We start from the raw sequence: 20,740 nt of genomic DNA on the forward strand, positions 1-20,740 counted from the left end.
CTAACACTCGACACAGGTGGTACAGTGGTTAAATACTCTGCTTACCAACACAGGAGCCCCGAGACTTGGATTCCATCCCTGGGTCGGGAAGATCCCCTGGACAAGGAAATGGCAACCCACTGCAGTATTCTTGCTTGGGAAATCCCATGGATGGGGGAGCTTGGTGGGCTACAGCCCATGGTATTTCAAAGAATCAGCCATGACTTAGAAACTAAACCACAACCACCCTGTTGTATAGCACAGGCATATACAGTTGATTGAGATAAACAAGGCCCTGTAGTCAGGAGTGTTCTTAGTGTAACATAGAAAATTAAGTAGAGTCGGGAGCAGGCGTTAGGTGAGATGAATTGGGATTGGGATTTACATATGTGCACTATTGATACTATATATAAAATAGATAACTAATGAGAGCCTACAGTATAGCACAGCGAATTTCACTCAGTGCTCTGTGGTGACCTAAACAGGAAGGAAATCCCCCAAAGACGAGATATATGGATATGCATAGCTGACTCACTTTGCTGTACATTAGAAGCCAATTTAGCATTGTAAAACAACAATACTCCAATAAACACTAATTAAAAAAATAGAAAATCATGCATGGTCAAAGGAGATAGTGACAGGCAGTGACGAGATGTCAGGGAGGAGGAGTTACTTTATTTTCATTTATTTTTAATACTTCCTTTTATATTTTCCTTTTTAAATTTTTTTGTTGGAGTAGAGTTGATTTACTGGGGGAGTTACTTTAGAAGGAGCAGTAAGCTAGGACCTCTCAGAAGAGGTGTCACTTGGCCTAATGTCCACAGCCTTTCCCTGATGTTGACTCGACTCTTTAGAGTTCACTTTAGCTTCTCCCTGATCCAAAATGGAAGCCCCCATAATGAAAGCTGTGGGAACTTAGTTCTCACCACTGCACTAGGGCAATGAGAGCAGTTATTCTCTCTCATCCACTGTTTGCTCTCTGGTTAATAGAGGAAAGTCAAAGGGAAGGAATGATGCCCAGTGCAGCCCAGTGACCTACGGAGTCCCACTTGGGGTCTATGAGCAAACAGCAAGGTTTATATCTGCTCTACAGATGGGACCTATGGCACTGTCTCCCCTTGAGTTTCTAAGTAACACTAAGTACACACTGTGGCTATAGATGGACTTTCCTGGTGGCTCAGTGGTAAAGAATCTACCTGTAATGCAGGGGCCGCAGGAGACTCAGATTCTATCCCTGGGATGGGAAGATCCCTTGGAGGAGGAAATGGCAATCTACCCCATTATTCTTGCCTGGAGATTCCCATGGACAGAGGAGCCTGGTGGGCTACAGTCCATGAGGTTGCAAATAGTCAGATATGACTAAAGTGACTTAGCACGCACCCATAGCTATATATACTTGTGTGTCGCAATCAACTGTGTACTCCTGTATCCAAAAAACAGGTTTAGCACAAAGTAGGTATTCAATAAATGCATTTTAAACAAGTGAAAAATCCATTTAGACTCAAGCAATCAGTGCAGACTGGCAGAGCCTAGGGCCTTCTTCTGTCTTTGCCTTTGTTAGAGTAAAATAGGATTTTGACTGTTAGCATTAAGAACAGCACTGCTGTTGCCTAAATGGAACCAGCAGCCAGTTCCCTTTGGCACCACATCTTTCCAGGTTCCTTTGGTTGTAGCCATGTAGGAAAATACATGAGCCTAGAAATCTCTGGGAATTGGCTGTTGTATCTGTTCCTGAGTGCATATCAATACTCATTTTTCTATTACAGCTGGAAAACGGTTTTCAAGTTCTTTTTTAATCTTTCCTTATACAACACGCATATTAACCAGAAACAAAAGAACACCACCTAATTTTTCATGAAAGTTCAAATCTATTCAGCCAATATTCACTGAAATTATGCCATTGTGTGAATTGGGCAAGTTTTGTGATTTGGGGCAAGTTACTTAAATATTCAGTCTTGGCTGCCTCATCATATGTATGTGTGATTTATAACATGAGATTAACAGTATTTTATATTTACTGTTAAAATTAAGTAGGATTGTTCCCTAGTCAAGAAAACAAAACTTGACTCTATGCCTAGAGCTTAGAAATGATGAATTAAAAATCATTGACATTACAATGATGCTAATGATATTTATGAATAAAGTTACATCTATCATTCAAATATTTTCTGAATACCAACTGTAAGTCCAACAATATTTTATGTCCTTGAGGGACATTAGTGAAGATAATTATATATATATGTGACTCAGATGGTAAAGAATCCATCTGCAATGCAGGAGACCTGGGTTTGATCCTTGGGTCAGGAAGATCGCCTGGAGATAGAAATGCAGCCCACTCCAATATTCTTGTCTGGAGAATTCTATGGATAGAGAAACCTGGTGGGCTACAGTCCAGGGTGTCACAAAAGAGTCAGACACGACTGAGTGACAGATAACTAACACATACAGATACACATTGTATATATATACACACACACATATATAATCTGTTGACTTGGAGTGTACATTATGGTGCACCAAACTGTTTTTTAACATTTGGTTTGGCCCAGAATTCTGTGCAGCAAGTTAAAAATCAATAAAGTCTAATAATGGGCAAAACGAAGTTTTATATTTTCAATATCTTGGGGAGGCAGATTTCTAAGTCTTTCTATCCGCAAATGATCTAGGATGAAACTAACCATATTTTCCAGTTTAGCAATAAACTATGTGTCTGACAAGGAGGGTTTGCTTATGAAACAGAGTGTTTGAATTGGGGATTGTCTCAGAAAGTCTCACACATATGGTGCCCATATCTCTGAAATTATAAAGAAACACATCCTGTGTGTCAGTTCCTGAGATCAATCTATTCCCTCAGTGCAGCTGGCTCTAAGTATGCCTTTTAACCCTTTGGGCTGCACTGAGATGCTGCTTGTGTCACACTAGGCAGCAACCCAGACTTCCCAGAAATAGATTCTACTGCTGCAGTTTACTAGCAACTTTTCCCAGGCTGCAGAAGGACATTCTGTGGACTTCTATGATGTAAGAGGGTGTTCCCACTTCAGCAGCGGCCAGCAGATGCTATGTGAACACGCTCTGTGTCTACATGTGCTGATAAAAGCAAGGAAAATGTGAATAATGGAAAAGAATGGCAGGCAGTTCTTTTGCTGGCTGTGGTGATTTGAAACACAAGCAGAACACACTTCTGAGCTTCTCCCAGGCAGAGTGTTTTCGTCCCCTTGAAATTTCTCACTCTCGTGAGAATGACTCATGTCTTGGAAAAGCCAAGTTCCTAGTCTGGCGCTCCCAGCACCTTCGCCATTGGTTAATGTACACTTTGGGGAGTTTTCCGCATCCGGCCAGTGGTTTCAATTAACAAGGGATGCTGTGCTCTGAAAACTCAGCATTTCACCATTGTCCAGCAGCTTGCACTTTCCATCTGTGCCATGATTACCTTTACCAGGCCCACATGTTACATATTATGGTGTCCTATATAAGTGCCAAAAGTGGAATGCACGTTTGGATTTTTGTTTTATTTCTAGCTTCCATGTTAGCTGATATTTTAAATTGTAACACTTGGATTTTGTTCCTGATTGTTGTCCTGTGAAGGGTCCTTGACAAGTATCATCTCCAGTTTAGCAAAGGAAAATAATGTCTACAAGCTCAAAGCCTGGTCTCCAGTCTGCTGTGCATTGCTTGAATTGTAATGAGCTAGAGACACTAAAGCCAATACTCGTAACAGGCACACAAACACAAACTCAGAAATTATTTCTTGTGAACGTGAATCCAAGGCAGTTATTTCTGATTGATGGCATCAGTGACTGATTTCCTTCCCATGTGGCAGTTCAAGGAGCAAGCTCCTCCTATCCTTGGGCTTTGCAATCTCCAAGGACCTGTTAATATGTACATCAAGATTGTGAAGGGAAAAAGAGATATTGCAGCACGCCCACTGTATCCCTTAAAAGCCCTACTGGAAATGGCACATTTCAGAATTCCAAAGACTGGAATGCCATGGCCACATCAAGCAGTCTGCTCAGGAGTGGAAATACAGTTGGTGAGCAGTCACAGTAAATTATCCTAAAGCATAATGCACTCAGGACCACCTCAGTGATGACCACAGGGCCTAGAATGTAAATGGTATCACTTAGGGTTGAGTGATGTGATGGCCACACAACTAGTAACAACCAAGATGTTAACAGATTTTATGTCAACACTCAGTTTTAAGTCTTAATGTGGAATAGGAAAATATAAATAATATATCCAGGAAGAGATTTTTCAGAGATAATTACTTAACCCAAGGTACTTTTGAAATAAATTTACTTAACTTTTTCAAAAACCAGCTGAACTAAAGGGAAAGGTTAAATATCAATTATATGCAAATATGACAAAACCCCTGAAGTTGGTGTAAATGATTGAAGGTCATACAAATTATATCCCTCGTTAGAGTTCATCATTGGAAGGGGAGGAAAAAAGAAAGACTTCAGGGGGAAACCTATGATATTCTAATAAATATAGACTTGGTCTTTGGCAGGAGGCTCTTAAGATGCTTGGCATTTCTTCCTACAGATTTAGAGATGTCTTTTGTTAGGTTCATGAGATGACTTTTGGAATAACTTCCATTTTTCTTGCCCAGATAAGTGGAGAGGGGAGACAAGCTAGAGATGGAGTTGAATTGCCAGTGGTCAATGGTATAATTAATCATTCTATGTAATGAATTCTCCATAAAACCCCAAAGAAGAGGGTTCAGCAAGCTTATGGGTTAAGGGACATGTGGCAATCTGGGGAGAGTGACGCGTGGAAATTTCCCCAGACCATGCCCTGTACATCTCTTCCATCTGCCTATTCCTAAATTACATCTTTTTATATTAAACCAGTAATCTGATGTATAAACATGTTTCCTGATTCTGTGAGTCCTTCTAGCAAATTAATTGCACTCAGGAGAAGAGCTCATAATCCTATGAGTTTTAACTAGTTTGTCATAATTGCGGGTGACGACTTGGGCTTGCAACTGACATCGGAGTGTGGGTCTGTGAGGGGCCAGTCTCGTAGGATGGAACCTGTGGAATCTGATACTGCAGGCATATGATGCCAACACTGATTTATTTGTTGGACACCCAGCAGGTGTCCAGAGAATTGTTTGTGGCATGTATAGGAATGGGATCCAGGAAACAAGACCAAGCACCTCATCTGTGGTCATAATTGGAGATGCTTTGAGGAATACAAAATGTATGATCCTCTTGTACTCACATTCAAAATATTTCAGGAGATTCGTAAACTGGGGAAGAGTACAAAACTGGATATTATTAAGAACTGAAATGTGTTTTTAAAGTCTAAGTTGTTAAAGTTCTTCAGACAACAGAAAATTTACCTGTTACATTAAGCGTGATGCTATTTCTTCTTTAATTATATAACTTATTTCTGCAAACATTTATTGTGTTTCAGTAAAGTTCCTGATTACCAGGTTCTAACTGGCTGGTGTGGATGATGGATGAAGGAGACAGTCATCTAAACAAAGGACTGAAATTTGGAATTTCAGGAGCTTTGATAAATGTCTGTGTAGGATATCTATGCATAAGGAAGTTTTAATGGCAACAGAGATGTGGGAGATAATCCAGTCTAAATGCCTATATTTTACAGATTTAAATTTTTTAAAATTTTATTCTTTATATTTATTTATTTGGCTATAGTTGTGGAGTGTGGGATCTTTGATCTTAGTTGCAGCATTTAGTACCCCCACCAGGGATCAAACTTTGCCCCCTTGCATTGGGAGTGCAGAGTCTCAGCCAGTGGACCAGCAGGGAAATCCCTAACAGATTTTTCAAGGCTGAAGCCGAGAGAGGAAAAATGACTGGCTCAAAGTCACGAAAACTGATGGAAGAGCTAGAACTGTAGAATCCATGTATTTTTATGTTCAACCTCAGCTAGCTGCATGGGAAAGATGTGAGTTGAGGGATTTGCATCAGAGCTGAGATAAAATAATACATAAGAAATTGAGCAAGGCCTATGAATTTTGAACTTTCACTGGTCAGTATTATGAGTGAAGGAATATGATGGTGCAAGAGTGCCTTGCTCACTAAAAATATTAGGTGTTATGCTTAGCTATGACTACACACACAGAGTACATCCTTAGGTAAATGGTCTAATGTACTAAAAATGATGCATCCATGTATTTGTTTCATACATTATAGTTTTCTTTTTTTTTTAATTTATTTTTATTTACTTATTTTTACTTTACAATTCTGTATTGGTTTTGCCATACATTGACATGAATCCACCATGGGTGTACATGCGTTCCCCAAAATGTTTCATACATTATAGTTTTCAATGGTACAATGCACTACCATCTCATATGATGTTTGAAGGAATCCTCTGAGGTATGCCAAAAGGACATTCTTTTTCTTTTTTCTTCAACACTTATTTTTCCAGATCATTTATTTGGCTGTATCGAGTTTTAGTTGTGGCATGTGGGATCAGTTCCCCAACCAGGGATCGAACCTGGGTGCCTTGCATTGGGAATGCAGAGCCTTAGCCACTAGACCATGAGGGAAGTCCCCAAAAGGACATTCTTATTTCTTTTGCCAATGAGATGCCAAACTGAGATGCAGAAAGTCACTGAACTAGTTAAGTGAGAAACTCAGGGTCAGAGCACTTGGAAGCAGTGCTCCCTGTGGTACCTTGTATGTAAAGAAGTGTGGGACAAGAGTGGTTAACCAAGTGTATCATGTGGTTATTTTTACAGATGCATTGTGAGAGATTTCTATGTATCCTGAGAATAATTGGAACCACACTTTTTGGAGTCTCTCTCCTCCTTGGAATCACAGCTGCTTATATCGTTGGCTACCAATTTATCCAAACAGATAATTACTATTTCTCTTTTGGACTGTATGGTGCCTTTTTAGCATCACACCTCATCATCCAAAGCCTGTTTGCCTTTTTGGAGCACCGGAAAATGAAAAAATCTCTAGAAACCCCCATTAAGTTGAACAAAACTGTTGCTCTTTGCATTGCTGCATATCAAGAAGATCCAGACTATTTGCGGAAATGTTTGCAATCTGTGAAAAGGCTAACCTACCCCGGAATTAAAGTTGTCATGGTCATAGATGGAAACTCGGAAGATGACCTTTACATGATGGACATCTTCAGTGAAGTCATGGGCAGGGACAAGTCAGCCACTTATATCTGGAAGAACAACTACCATGTGAAGGGTCCTGGAGAGACGGATGAGTCACACAAAGAAAGCTCACAGCATGTCACCCAGTTGGTCTTGTCCAACAAGAGTATTTGCATCATGCAAAAATGGGGTGGAAAAAGAGAAGTTATGTACACAGCCTTCAGAGCACTGGGGCGAAGTGTGGATTATGTACAGGTAGGTCTCCACATCTGCCAGGACAAACATACATTTAAATAAAGCATCTTTTGTATCTCTCCAGTCATATGCTATAGCCCATCTTTGTCCCTTCTGGACACAGTACTTCTTTCAGTTCATCTGAAAACAGCATGACTGTTGAAAGAACATTCTGAAAGAGAGAAAAAAAAAATATTGTAAAACGGTTAAAACTATCTATGAAAATGCTTACTTCTTGCAATGTGATTGGTTGCAAGTAAAGATTATTTTGAACAGGAGACCCTTCCCTCTCTTCCCCTCCCTTACCTTCTCTTCCCCCTTGGTTCTGCGAAATCAATTCCAACATCATTTTCCACACTCTTAAACTCTCCAGCGATGTAAGAAAATACTGTGTGCCCCAGCAGAAGGAGCTGGAGAAAATCTGCAGGACTGAAAGAAGGCTATAAAATATTTTTCACAGAAGCTAGGCAAAGTGGGGGCAATGAAAATTTTAATTGGAAAGTATAGAAATTCAAAAGTAAGACACCAAGAAAAAGAAAAGAAAGGGAGAAAAGGAAAACAAAAACAAGACCAAAAAAAAAAAAAAAACAACGCCAACCTTCTCAGAACAAAATCTAAGTCATGTTTATTTCACTCCCCAAACAGCATTACCTCACTCCTTGCAACTTGACCTTTGAAAGTGTTTGTGATGGTGTTTGCTTGCATGAAAATTAGACAGGCTGTGTCTCTTCATTAATTTCCTGACTGCTGACTCGGGGGCTTTTTCTCTTCTAGTTCTCACCGGAGCTTGCTTCTTTAGAACATTAGTAGGGCTCCTATGAGTTTTCTAATTGTAATTTTCTGCAGATATTTAAGTTAGACTTTGTTCACAATGATACTGAGAAGGGAGAAATTCTCTGACTTCAGATATATATTTGACACTCTTCCTCTTTTAAACATGAAAGCCTTGCTTTTGGAAGATCCATCATATATTTCAGGGCAATTTATCAACACAGAGTGATGCCCATTGGGTCTCTGAGTAATGGATCGGGAATGAGCACTGGACTCAATTCAGTCAGCTGAGATTCTAGTCCCATTTATTAGTAGCTGGTTGACCTTGAGCAGGACCACCTCCCAAATCTCGGTTACCTGGTTAGAAGATAGCAATCTCTCAAAGGATTTCAGATAATTATTTCAAATTATGAATCCAAAAGGGCTTAGCCAAAGTTGCTGATAATGGCATTGTTCATACTATTAAAGCATTTGCTGTTAATCATATAAAAAAGAATACTCTATTAACAGCAAATGCTTTAATAATATTATGTAGTCCTTATGCAAATTGTAGTAATTTCAATTGCTAATTTACATGTCAGTTGTTAATTTCACTAATAGTTGAATAATTTGAAACATTTCTTCAGTTTATACCATCTGTGTAAATCTCTCTTCTAGGGAGTTGATTTCAACCCCCAAGTGTCTCCTATTTTCTAAAACTTTTGCAAATAAGGCTGATTTAGTTAACTCAACATTTTACATACATGACCAGATGAGAGGATAAGATAAAACTTTTACAGTAAGGGATGGCTAGGGACTTTACAGAAGATGTGAAGAATGAAGCTCTGGCCCTAAAATGAGAAAACATCTGTTTTGATGTTTTGCCTTTAATTCTAGTTAAAACAATTTACGTTTGTCCTTTCTAATCAACACGTCATTGTGTAGTTTTTCTTCTTTTTTTTTTAACCTGCTTCTCCCAAAGCCCCTTCTCCCATCATTTTGTTTGGAATTTTGTTTGTATCCTTGGCAACTTGACTTGGGCCTGTCCAAGAAAAAATAATACAAAATTTAAAATGTTAGAATAGACTTTTTGCTGGTGCCCTAATCAGGCTTGAGAACTTTCCTTCCTTCAGCATGATGTGTCCAGGTAGACTGACCCTAGCAACAGCTGTTAATTGGACCCTGAATCCTCCTGAGCCTTATGGTCCATTCAGAACACTCAAAGGAAGGTGAAAAAATCTTTTGGAATTCTGAAACCAGTAAACTCTATCTTGCCATGCTTCATCAGATCCCTTGCTATTTTAACCATTTGTGCCCTATAAAAACAGAAACTGTGTGAAAGTCACTCTCATATAGTATTCTTATCCTTTCTTCTGACTGACCCAGGGTCCAAGAATTGCAGAGCAGAAGCCCCAGGAAGACCAAGGGGGAGGGAGTTGAGGTTTTTGGCTCCTGAGCATTCCAAGTACTTGGATGTGGAGTTCAAGTTGGTTAGGAATGGAAGGAAGCAATGTTCAGGTGCTAATACACGAGAGAGAATGGGGACTAGGGAAAGAAATTGACCATCTGCTCATACTTGCTAACCTGGCTGGAGAACACTGCTTAAGTGTGCAGAGAGATGGCCAAAATGACTGGCTTCCAGTTGCAGCTGGATCCTCGGCACTCATCAGCACTCTTTTCACTTGATCTTGAATAGATGTCTTGCTTATTCCTCTCGTATCTGTTATTTCATATCTCCGTCACTCTCCCAGGGCCTTACCCAAACTCCTCCCTGCTTAACTACAAACAGATGATTTTGCCTCCTACAAAAGAGATTGGCAAAGGCATGGGCTTTGAAGCCTGTCAAGACCTGACTGTCTTCTGCTTATAATTTCAAGGGTCCCCAGCCTCACTGCCTATCTCAAGGTTAACCTTTCTACCTGTACTTCTGAGCTTTCTGGGTTAGCTCCCTCTGGTCTCTTTCAGAACAAGGCTTTATTAGTTATCACCTCTTTATATCTCAAATAATAAGTGCCAACGTGGAATTTTTAGGGAAGCTGTAGTCTAAGACAAGCATGGTAGGAAATTCATCTGTGATTTTAGTGGCTGCTTCCAGAGATGAGAAGATAGAAAAGCAGCAGAAGAAAAATAACAGAGAAAATAAGGTATAGGGAATGAGAAAAAAGGAGAATAAGGAAGATTTTCTTAATTTTCAATCAATGTATTTTCTGGAAAAACTTTCAAAGATGTAGAAAAGTGCAAAAAGCAAAACTAAAATCATCTGCAACAGAGATGGGAGAGAGAAATTAGGAATTTGGGATGAACAGATAACCTACTATATATATATATAGTATATATAAAAGATAATATATATATATTATATATATATATATAATAAAGACCTCCTGTATAGCATAGGGAACTATATTCAACATGTTATAATAATCTATAATAGAAAAGAACCTGAAAAAAAAAAAAAAAAGAAAAGAACCTGGAAAGAATACATAGGTATATATTTATAACTGAATCACTTTGTGGTATACCTGAAACGCTGTAAATAAGTTATATACTTCAATGAAAAAGAAAAATAATCTGAAGCAAATACCTGACCCATGTATAGATTATCAAATTTAATATCTTTCAGCATATACTTTTCTATTTTTCCTTATTTTAAAAGCAATTTTGAGATTATTAATTGCCTTTTGTATTTACTGAAAAAATCAGAACTTTTAAAGTATCTTTTGACATCTAGATTTGATAATCATCTCTCTTTTCACTGAACATAGATATAACCACATAAGTAGCTACCAGTCTATGTGACAAAGGAAAGAAAGAAAAAAAAAACAGTATCATCTGATGTCTCTATTAAAAATTTCCCAGTTTAAAAAAATACAATAAGTATGAGCATTTTCCCAAAGGGAAGATTATAGGAAGCAATTTTATTATTAATTTAATTTGGCAATACCCTTGCTATCCAACATTTCTTTGAGAAGGAGAATAGAAAGATTAAATCATTCCTGATAGTGGAGTTGACCCTAATTGTTCATGGATTCGGTGTTTGCAAATTAGCCTAATGAATAAAAATGTATTTATTACCCCAAGATCAATAGTTGCAGTGCTTTTATGATTGTTTACAGACATGCTCAAAGTGGAAAAAAAAAAAGAGTCACCTGATGTAAATATTTCCAACTGAGGTCAAACAAGATTATGCTTAGCCTTTTTGTTTCAACTTTTATACTGTAAACAAGCAACTTCTTTAGTCTCTTTAATAACATGCTTTTCATATTTCTGTGCTTTTTGTTGGCGATGTAGCTATTTAAATGGTCCTGAAGTGAAGTGCTGTCTAGTGTTCTGAACAAAGGCTGTTAACCGGAATGCCCTGGCAGGCCAGTGGTTAGGACTCCTCATTTTCACCACCAAGAGTGCAAGTTCAGTCTCTGGCCGGGAAACTAAGACCCCGAACTGAGTTATGGTGCTGTTGGACATGAGTTCGATGTGAACGAACCAACAATATATATTAAATAAGGTGACGCAAATAAACACAAATAAAACAAGTTTAGGAATTGATCACTAGGCAAAACTGTTGTGATCAGAGGCTTTGAGGAACCTAACTCTTCTGTACTTCTGCTGGAAGCAGTTTCCTGATGTATGCTAATTCATTGTTCATGGAAACTTTGTAGTGCATAACTACCATGGATAATGAGAATTGACGGAATATAACATTTGATTGGTTCCTATTTTCTGAAAATTTCTGTTGGGCCTTGTTGAGAATGTTAACGCGACTTTATGTTCTTCATTTAAGAGGATGAAATTAAGAGCACATTGACATAAGAATGGGGAAATCTGAATTCTTGATTTAACTGATAACTTGCTATGGGCCTCAACTGGTACAACAGATGATTTCTGAGATCACTTCCAGCTCAAGACTCCAGTTAGGGCTGTCTTAATTTACCAGCAACCTACCTATGCTTTGCAAGAGTATATCATTAGACTTTTCTTTTCATTTTTAATCTACACTTTTCCCCAAAGTCAGGTTCTTGAATGTAGTCTCTTATTTAAGGCCACCATTATGCAATTTCCTGATTCCCTTCTTGAGAATGGGAATTCCAACCACTTGTAATAAAGGGTGTTTCCTGGCTTAAGTCTTAGAGGTGACAACATTAGGTTTCTCATTTTCCAGCTAGCTTGTCACCTTTGCTTTTGCACTGTCTGTAACTTTCACTCATGTCTAAACTTTCCTGAAAAAGACAAGAGAATAACCAAATGACTCCTTTTTCACCTTAAATAAATATTCTGGGGTGCCTGAAGGCAAATATTTTATAACAGTTTGGGTAACATATTCTACCAAAGAGCAATAAATAACAACCAAATTGTTTAGGTATCTGATTTAGAGGCTTCCTCTTGGTTATATTGAGATCTTTTACTGTAAACCAGATTACCGTAAGAAAGAATTTTCTGAGGGCATTTATTTTTTCCTAGATTGGTTTCATAGATTAATTTCAAAATGTCTTTTCAGTCCTAAAATTATTAGATTTTATGATTTTGTTTTTGCCACTCACAGCCTGCCATAAACTGCTCTCTAATCTTTTTCCTTAGCAGACAGCCCAAACTAAGGACTTTCATGGTGCCTGCTCAATAATCCAACTTGTTTAACTTAAATTTGTTGGACGTTGGATTAGGCATTAGTTTCTGCCCTCTGAGTGAGTTTTGGCTTATTTACAGCAATGATAAGAAGGACTCTTTCCTTCACTGGACTAGTGTTCTTCCTTTTTGCCTCTGGTTTTAATATTTCTTTATTTGGCTGCATTAGGTCTTAGCTACAGCATGCAGAATTTTTGTTGGTGGCTCTGGGACCTCAGTTCCCCGACCAGAGATCGAACCCATGTCCCCAGCATTTCAAAGAAGATTCTTAACCACTAGAACCCCAGGGAAGTCCCAATTTATCACTTCTTTTTATTGAGCATTTACTATGAGCTAGCCCTTATAAGTGCTATACATACAGTATCTAGTTTATTCTCCATTACAACACATTGCTACGTGGATTGACTTATCCTTATTTTTCAACTGAGAAGTGGAGACTTATAAAGGTAAGGTAAGGAGTTTAGGCTACAAAGCTAGTACCAGTAAATACAACTGGTCAGTGGTGGATTGAGACTCCAGTTTGTCTGATTCTAAGGTTTTGCGTGACACTTTCTTTGCAGTAGTATGTTTACTCTGGCATTGTATTGTTATGAGTTCAGGGGCCTAACACTGTCTTATGTTTGCTAGTGAATAACTGCTGGGGAATTTCAGAATTCTGGCTGACTTCTTTCAGGCAATGGCCTGAGGGAAACAGGGTAGGAGGGTCTTTCCATTTACTATGTGGTTAAGTTGTCGAAGGGAAAGTAGTAGTGGGATCCTGACCAAAGGTAAATTTCGAACATAATAGCAATAAATAGTATCGCTGCATCCAGGTTAAGATGAAGGGTCAAGGTTAAGAAAGGGTTGAGCCTTATAAGCAGACAGAGGATGAAGGCAGCAGCAACAGTAGGGGTCTGGATTTATTTTCAACCTTGTTTCCTCATTGAAGACAGGCTGAAAAATCAAGACTTCCTCTTGCTGCGTAACTCTCAGGGCCCTTTGAAGTGGTTTAGAGCAAGCAGATATGGAGAATCCACCAGTCAGTCTGAAAGGAAATATGTTTTTTTTTAAAGGTGAAACATGGGGAACTTGGCCTTTTAGACCTGAGTCAGAATTTGAAAAGACATTTGATAGAAGATGTAACAGGAGAGTTTTATTTAAACTGTGGTGAGGTAGATTAATGTTACGTGAGGTACGCTAGAGTGGATTTATAGTCTGATAAGTTATGAATAGACAATGTTAGTCTATACCTATTATAGATAATTCCAGGCATTTAACTTTGTTCACTGTGGTAAGAGATTCTTAATATATAATCAATTTTCATGTTCCTTTTAGAGATTCTCTCTATCGAGTTATCTATTTGTGGTAAAGATTGCTATGCTCTTTTACTTACAATATAAAAACGTAAAGGTTATTATCCTATACAAATGAGTTTAAGCAAATTCCGGGAGATAGTGAAGGACAGGGAAGCCTGGCGTGCTGCAGTTCATGGAGTCGCAGAGTCAGACACTTAGTGTCTGAACAATGAACAATGAATGGTATACTTCCCTATGATCCTTTGTAATCACAAGGTACTTTTCTATTTGGTGTCTGACTCCACTATGACTTACTGAAAATCGTAGAAGTGAGATATAGGACTCACTATTTAATTGAGGCTTCTTGATTCTGAGGATATTTTGCTCTTATAATAGGCAAATATTGGCTAAAGAAGATCTAGTTTATTAATATTTTATACTTTTTATGCAGTTACTCTTACTAATTATAACACGTGGAGATGGAGGAAATCTTTTTTAAAAATCTACTAGAATTAAAATCGAGGCTTAGAACATATTTTATCTCAACTTAAAAAATTTTTTTATGACAGAGAACTCTCCTGCAACCAATTATTTGAGGCCCAGGGTTGGTAAAGTTTGCTTGTAAAACACCTGATAGTAAATTTAGGCTTTGCACACCATATGGTCTGTGTTGTAACTGTTCAGCTTAGCTGTTTTAGGGTGAAAGCATTCATAGATAATATGAAAGTAAATGTGTGTGACTGAGTTCCAATAAATCTTTATTTATGGACACTGAAATTTGAATTTCATAGTATTTCCATGTGTCACAAATTTTTTTTCAACTATTTAAAAAGGTAAAGATCATTTATCTCATAGACCATCCCCAAACAGGTGGGAAGGCTGACTTGATTCTTAGACCTTAGTTTGCCAACTCCTGTTGTAGCTATGCAGAAAGGGGCAGCCCTAACTCTTGGTTTGAGCATGGATGGAGGGGAGCCATGGCCTTCTGCACTTTAACTGATGATTCTGTGGTTATGACTGAGGTAGCTGGTTCTGCCCCATAACATCTTCTTTCTTCACATTTTCCATTCATTTTAATCAAAATTTGGTGACTGCCTTGTTTCCATATCTCCCAGTGCTTATGACTGGTGATCATGTAATTTAAACAAATCAGGAAGATACATTCAGGGTGGACAGAAAGGCAGTTTGATTTGTGCTCAGTTTCCTGTGTGCAGATCATGCCCTGTGGTTTTCCCCAGTGTGAAGTTAAGCTCTTCATGAACTGGTGTAGTTTCCCCCACAGCTTCTAGCCCAGAGCTAAACAGCCAACCTTTGTGAAGTTATACACTTGTTATTAATGGGTGAAGAGACAGCTAGAAATTCTGTTTCTACTAGACTGGTTTCAAGAAGGGCTAGAGTTACAGCCTTTCAGTTCAGTTCAGTTCAGTCACTCAGTCGTGTCCGACTCTTTGCGACCCCATGAATCGCAGCAGGCCAGGCCTCCTCCCTGTCCATCACCAACTCCCGGAGTTCACTCAGACTCAACGTTCATCGAGTCAGTGATGCCATCCAGCCATCTCATCCTCTGCCATCCCCTTCTCCTCCTGCCCCCAATCCCTCCCAGCATCAGAGTCTTTTCCAATGAGGCAACTCTTTGCATGAGGTGACACACAAACAAATCAATAGTATTATGTCCATGAACATACTTGCTTTCACAGACTGTCGTAGATGGTGGTTTTCTAGTTGGCACTCTATCATCAAATAACATCCAGAAATTGAACTTTATAAAGAACTCTTTAATCCCACTATAACAAACCCCTCCCAAGGGATTTCTGAGAGCTTTCCCTTCTGACAGTTAAATTCACCATGTGAACAATCTCTCTCAGAACTTCTGGCACTTTGCTGTTGGAAATTGGGGAGGGGGAGGACCAATTTAAATATGCAGAATCTCAGAAGTTTGGTTCCACTTTGGTCATTTCAGAGAGGCAGTTCCCTTGGCTTGTTTCTGCTCACAAGCAGGAGGAGTTACCTAAACATTAATTCTAGATTGCCACCTTCCTGTTGTTTTTAGTCTTATTTTTAGCTTTCTGGTTTTACCTTTCCCAGCTTGAGTCAATAGAGGTGGGTGTGGCCATAAGCTCTGGATGCTGAGAGGTTGAAAGTTGGGTTGAACTTCTGCCTTCACTTTTTACTACTCTAGTGATTGGCCTGCCAGGCTTATAACCATATATTTACAAAACAGTGATAAACAAGGCAAGAGAGTGGAAAAACATTGCTATTGGAAGAATTTGTTTAGGTTTCTGAGGCTTTGGATGCTTGGGTACAAATTCAAGTATTAGCAAAATTCTGTTTTTTTAATGGAATACTAATGCCTAGCTGCTGTCTATTTTTTCCTTCTCTAAAATAAGTCAGACCATGCTGGACTAAAATAGAATGCACCCCCACTCACCCAAAAGGGGCAAGAAGTTATTTAGAAAATGCATGTTTCTAAATAGGGACAGTAATATAAAAATTCAAAAATTAACTTTCATATAGCTAATTGAATTTAGAGAGGTGATTTCATTTCTGTAATTTTGGATACCCTATATACTCCTTAAATTATAAGTTTCAATAATACATTTAAATTGTTTTTACCAACATATTTGTTATTAATATATATTAATTTTTCAGAAAAATCTATTAGTAAAATTAAGCAACATACATTTTAAAAAATTTTGATATTTCCTAGTTATATATGTGAGGGTCTCCTACAATATACACATAGAAAATCCCTTTGAACTCAAAAGTGTGTGTATGCTCAGTTGCTCAGTTGTGTCTGACCCTTTGGACCCCATGAACTGTAGCCTGCCAGGCTCCTCTGTCCATGGGATTTCCCAGGCAAGAATACTGGAGTGAGTTACCATTTCCTTCTCCAGTTAACTCAAGAGTTCATGCTTCTTTTTTTTTTAATATAAATTTATTTATTTTAATTGGAGGCTAATTACTTTACAATATTGTATTGGTTTTGCCATACACCAACATGAATCCGCCACGGGTGTACACGTGTTCCCCATCCTGAAAACCCCTCCTACCTCCATCCCCATACCATCCCTCTGGGTCATCCCAGTGCACCAGCCCCAAGAGTTCATGCTTCTAAAAATTGTTTTGCTATTTTTTCATTCACAACTGGTATATCAAATTCCTACTATTTTTATAAACCAGTTCAGAGAACTGTAAAAATACTGGCTTTTGATATAAATAAAGAGACTAAGTCTTGATTAAATTAATAAATGTAGCCAGGCAACATAGAAAAACAATGGAACTGCAGCTAACACTCTGGTCTCTGCCAATCATGTTGTTTATTGCTTGGATGGGGATATGAAACTGGTTCATGGTGTGTCAAGTTTGATCACTTTATATCTTCTTGGGCCTGGCTGAGTCCTCCAGAAAAAGATACGATGTTATTAATATAATTAGAGAGGTGACAGCTCTTTCCCTACTTCTGATTTTCTTTGATCATGTGGAAGAATCTCCATCTACAGGTATAACATACCTAATTCCTCCCTAAGAGAAGTGACTTAATCTGGTTGGGAAGTATGGAAGGTATAAGGGGTAGCCTAGCTCCTTTCTTCTGGGAGTGGGCTACTCCGAAGGAGCCATACCTTTCAAAGAGCCATTAACTGTGTCTTCAGGAGGAGACTGGTCCCACTTAGGTGTTGTTCAGAATTGATACATCAGTCTAATTCTAGGGAACATAATTATAAAACTGGCTACTGCATTGATATTAGCCCTATTTTCCGTATCAGCTTTATGAGTATTCAGGTAATATTTTGGCTTCATATCTCCTTTATTCTTCTGTTTCATTTTTCAATAAGTTCATAAATCAGCTTGGAAAGAAAAGTACTATTTGTAACCCTGCACCTTTGGCCTCATAGAATCTTCTGTGAGCCATTCTTGGGTATAGGCAAATTCTAAAATTTCTTGAAGTTGTAATTGGTTTGCTTGCAAAATTGCTTTTGTTTTTTTGGCCTGTATAAAGTTTGTTTTTCAGAATAGCAATTAGCACTTACAGAAAAGCTTAAGATAATTTACATCTCAGTCGGTTCAGTCGCTCAGTCGTGTCTGACTCTTTGTGATCCCATGAACCACAGCACACTAGGCCTCCCTGTCCATCACTAAATCCTGGAGTCCACCCAAACCCATGACTATCAAGTCGGTGATGCCATCCAACCATCTCGTCCTCTGTCGTCCCCTTCTCCTGCCCTCAATCTTTTCCAGCATCGGGGTCTTTTCCAGTGAGTCAGTTCTGCACATCAGGTGGCCAAGTATTGGAGTTTCAGCTTCAACATCAGTCCTTCCAGTGAACACCCAGGACTGATCTCCTTTAGGATGGACTGGTTGGATCTCCTTGCAGTCCAACGGACTCTCAGGAGTCTTTTCCAACATCACAATTCAAAAGCATCAATTCTTCAGCACTCAGCTTTCTTCACAGTCCAATTCTCACATCCATACATGACAACTGAAAAAACCAGAGCCTTGACTAGACGGACCTTTATTGGCAAAGTGATGTCTCTGCTTTTTAATATGCTGTCTAGGTTGGTCATAACTTTTCTTCCAAGGAGTAAGCGTCTTTTAGTTTCATGGCTGGAATCACCATCTGCAGTGATTTTGGGGCCCAGAAAAATAAAGTGTGACACTGTTTCCACTGTTTCTGCATCTGTTTCCCATGAAGTGATGGGACCAGTTGCCATGATCTTAGTTTTCTGAATGTTGAGCTTTAAGCCAACTTTTCATTCTCCTCTTTCATTTTCATCAAGAGACCCTTTAGTCCTTCTTCACTTTCAGCCATAAGGGTGGTGTCATCTGCATATCTGAGGTTATTGATATTTCTCCCAGCAATCTTGATTCTAGCCTGTGCTTCCTCCAGCCCAGCGTTTCTCATAAGATACTCTGGATATAAATTAAATAAACAGGGTGACAATATACAGCCTTGATGTACTCCTTTTCCTATTTGAAACCAGTCTGTTGTTCCATGTCGAGTTCTAACTGTTGCTTCCTGACCTGCATACAGGTTTCTCAAGAGGCAGGTCAGGTGGTCTGGTATTCTCATTCAGAATTTTCCACAGTTTATTGTGATCCACACAGTCAAAGGCTTTGGCATAGTCAATAAAGCAGAAATAGATGTTTTTCAGGAACTCTCTTATTTTTTCAATGATCCATCAGATGTTAGCAATTTGATCTCTGGTTCCTCTGCCTTTTCTAAAACCAGCTTGAACATCTGGAAGTTCACGATTCATCTACTTTTGTATATAAAGAGCTAGATGAATACTTAATACCTTTAAAAACTTAATTTTCCTTTCTGATGGAATATGATCTGCTAAGTCCAGATCAAATGGACATCTTGTTTCAGAGTTATACAACCCGCCTTAGAAGAACTGCTTTCCTGTCTTAATTACTATATTAAAATAGAGAAAAATAATTACTGTTAAACATGCCTGTTATCAATACTGCCATAGGAGTTTTCCATCATCATTCAGACCTGAGAAATAAGATATCTAAAAGCTTGATTTAAGGCAATTAAAAAGAGAGGGAGAGACATATATGGTGACCAACCCAGGGTGTTTTCCAAGACCTGGAAACCTAGAGTGTTACCAGGGATATGAGACTTTTATTGCCAAAATTGAGTACATCCTTGGCGAACCAGGAAAAGCTGACCACCTTTCATGATATACCTAGATCATTAGTTCATTTGTTCTTTTTAGCGATGTCATTAGCTTAAATACTGAGTTTGCAAGTTCTTTGTATTGGCCATCATATAACAAACTCACATCCACATGATACTCCCTTATTTAGGCCTTGTGACAATAGGCTGAAGGCATAATATATATATGTCCAATTTTGACTACATGGAGCATGCTCATTGTCTTATGTAACTCATTTCTTACTTTCTTTGCAGGTTTGTGATTCAGACACCATGCTTGACCCAGCATCATCTGTGGAGATGGTAAAAGTTTTAGAAGAAGATCCCATGGTTGGAGGTGTTGGGGGAGATGTCCAGGTGTGTATAGCTTTGTTTTCCATGAGTCACTTTTAGTAGCATCCTTAGTCATTGATTCTTTGAATATATATTTATTATATACCAGACTATGTGCCAGGTGTTGTTTCTGGAGACTAAGACACATTAGAATGTGTCTTGTACCCACAGTACTACCTCTGCTACTATCTAAATTGAAGTAATTTATGATTTCTTTGCTTAGCTGTGGGTTGTAACACATGTATGTAGTAGCTGATAAATTACATAAAATATAATGTAAGTGTGTAATTTTTGCTGTATCTTCTTAAGCCGTAACTTAATGTTCTGGTGAAATGATGTTGGAATTTAGTGCAAGGATTAAGAAATCGAGGTATGGCAGTGGGTAGTTTTTATTACTATACCATATACCCATATACCTCTATATTTAAAAGCTGAGCGATATATGACTGGTCAAAAATCCAAATCAGGAAAACTAAGGAAAAAAGAGAAACTGCAATTCAAATTTACACTAGAGAGAAAGTCAAAGAAGTGTATTTTCCAGTATTATTTATTTCCCATTATTTTCCAGCAATGGAGAAATAATAAGTGAAAGAAATATTAATGAAGGTGATTAACATTTATGGAATAAGAAAACAATATGTGAAAATATATGAAGATTAAAGTGAATCCTTTGCAAAAGTACAATTAGATTTTAGGAAAAAGTGAGAAGCACAGGAAATTTTGACTTTAAATGTAGGTATTATGTTGCTGTATAACCCATACTGATAATGCTTGGTAGTGAAGGCAAAGAAAATGAACTGGAAG

General features: G+C 38.3%; 1 protein-coding gene across 1 annotated transcript in view; it reads left to right on the forward strand.

The window, feature by feature from the left end:
• Positions 1 to 20,740, forward strand: part of HAS2 (hyaluronan synthase 2) — a 33,513-nt gene that overhangs the window by 8,334 nt on the left and 4,439 nt on the right. Inside the window, exons 2-3 of the mRNA XM_040261889.1 lie at positions 6,695 to 7,321; positions 19,859 to 19,960. Coding sequence (XP_040117823.1) covers positions 6,695 to 7,321; positions 19,859 to 19,960 — 729 coding nt within the window. The remainder of the gene's footprint in view (positions 1 to 6,694; positions 7,322 to 19,858; positions 19,961 to 20,740) is intronic.

Source organism: Oryx dammah, unplaced genomic scaffold, assembly GCF_014754425.2.
Source record: "Oryx dammah isolate SB20612 unplaced genomic scaffold, SCBI_Odam_1.1 HiC_scaffold_19, whole genome shotgun sequence".
NCBI lineage: Eukaryota > Metazoa > Chordata > Mammalia > Artiodactyla > Bovidae > Oryx > Oryx dammah.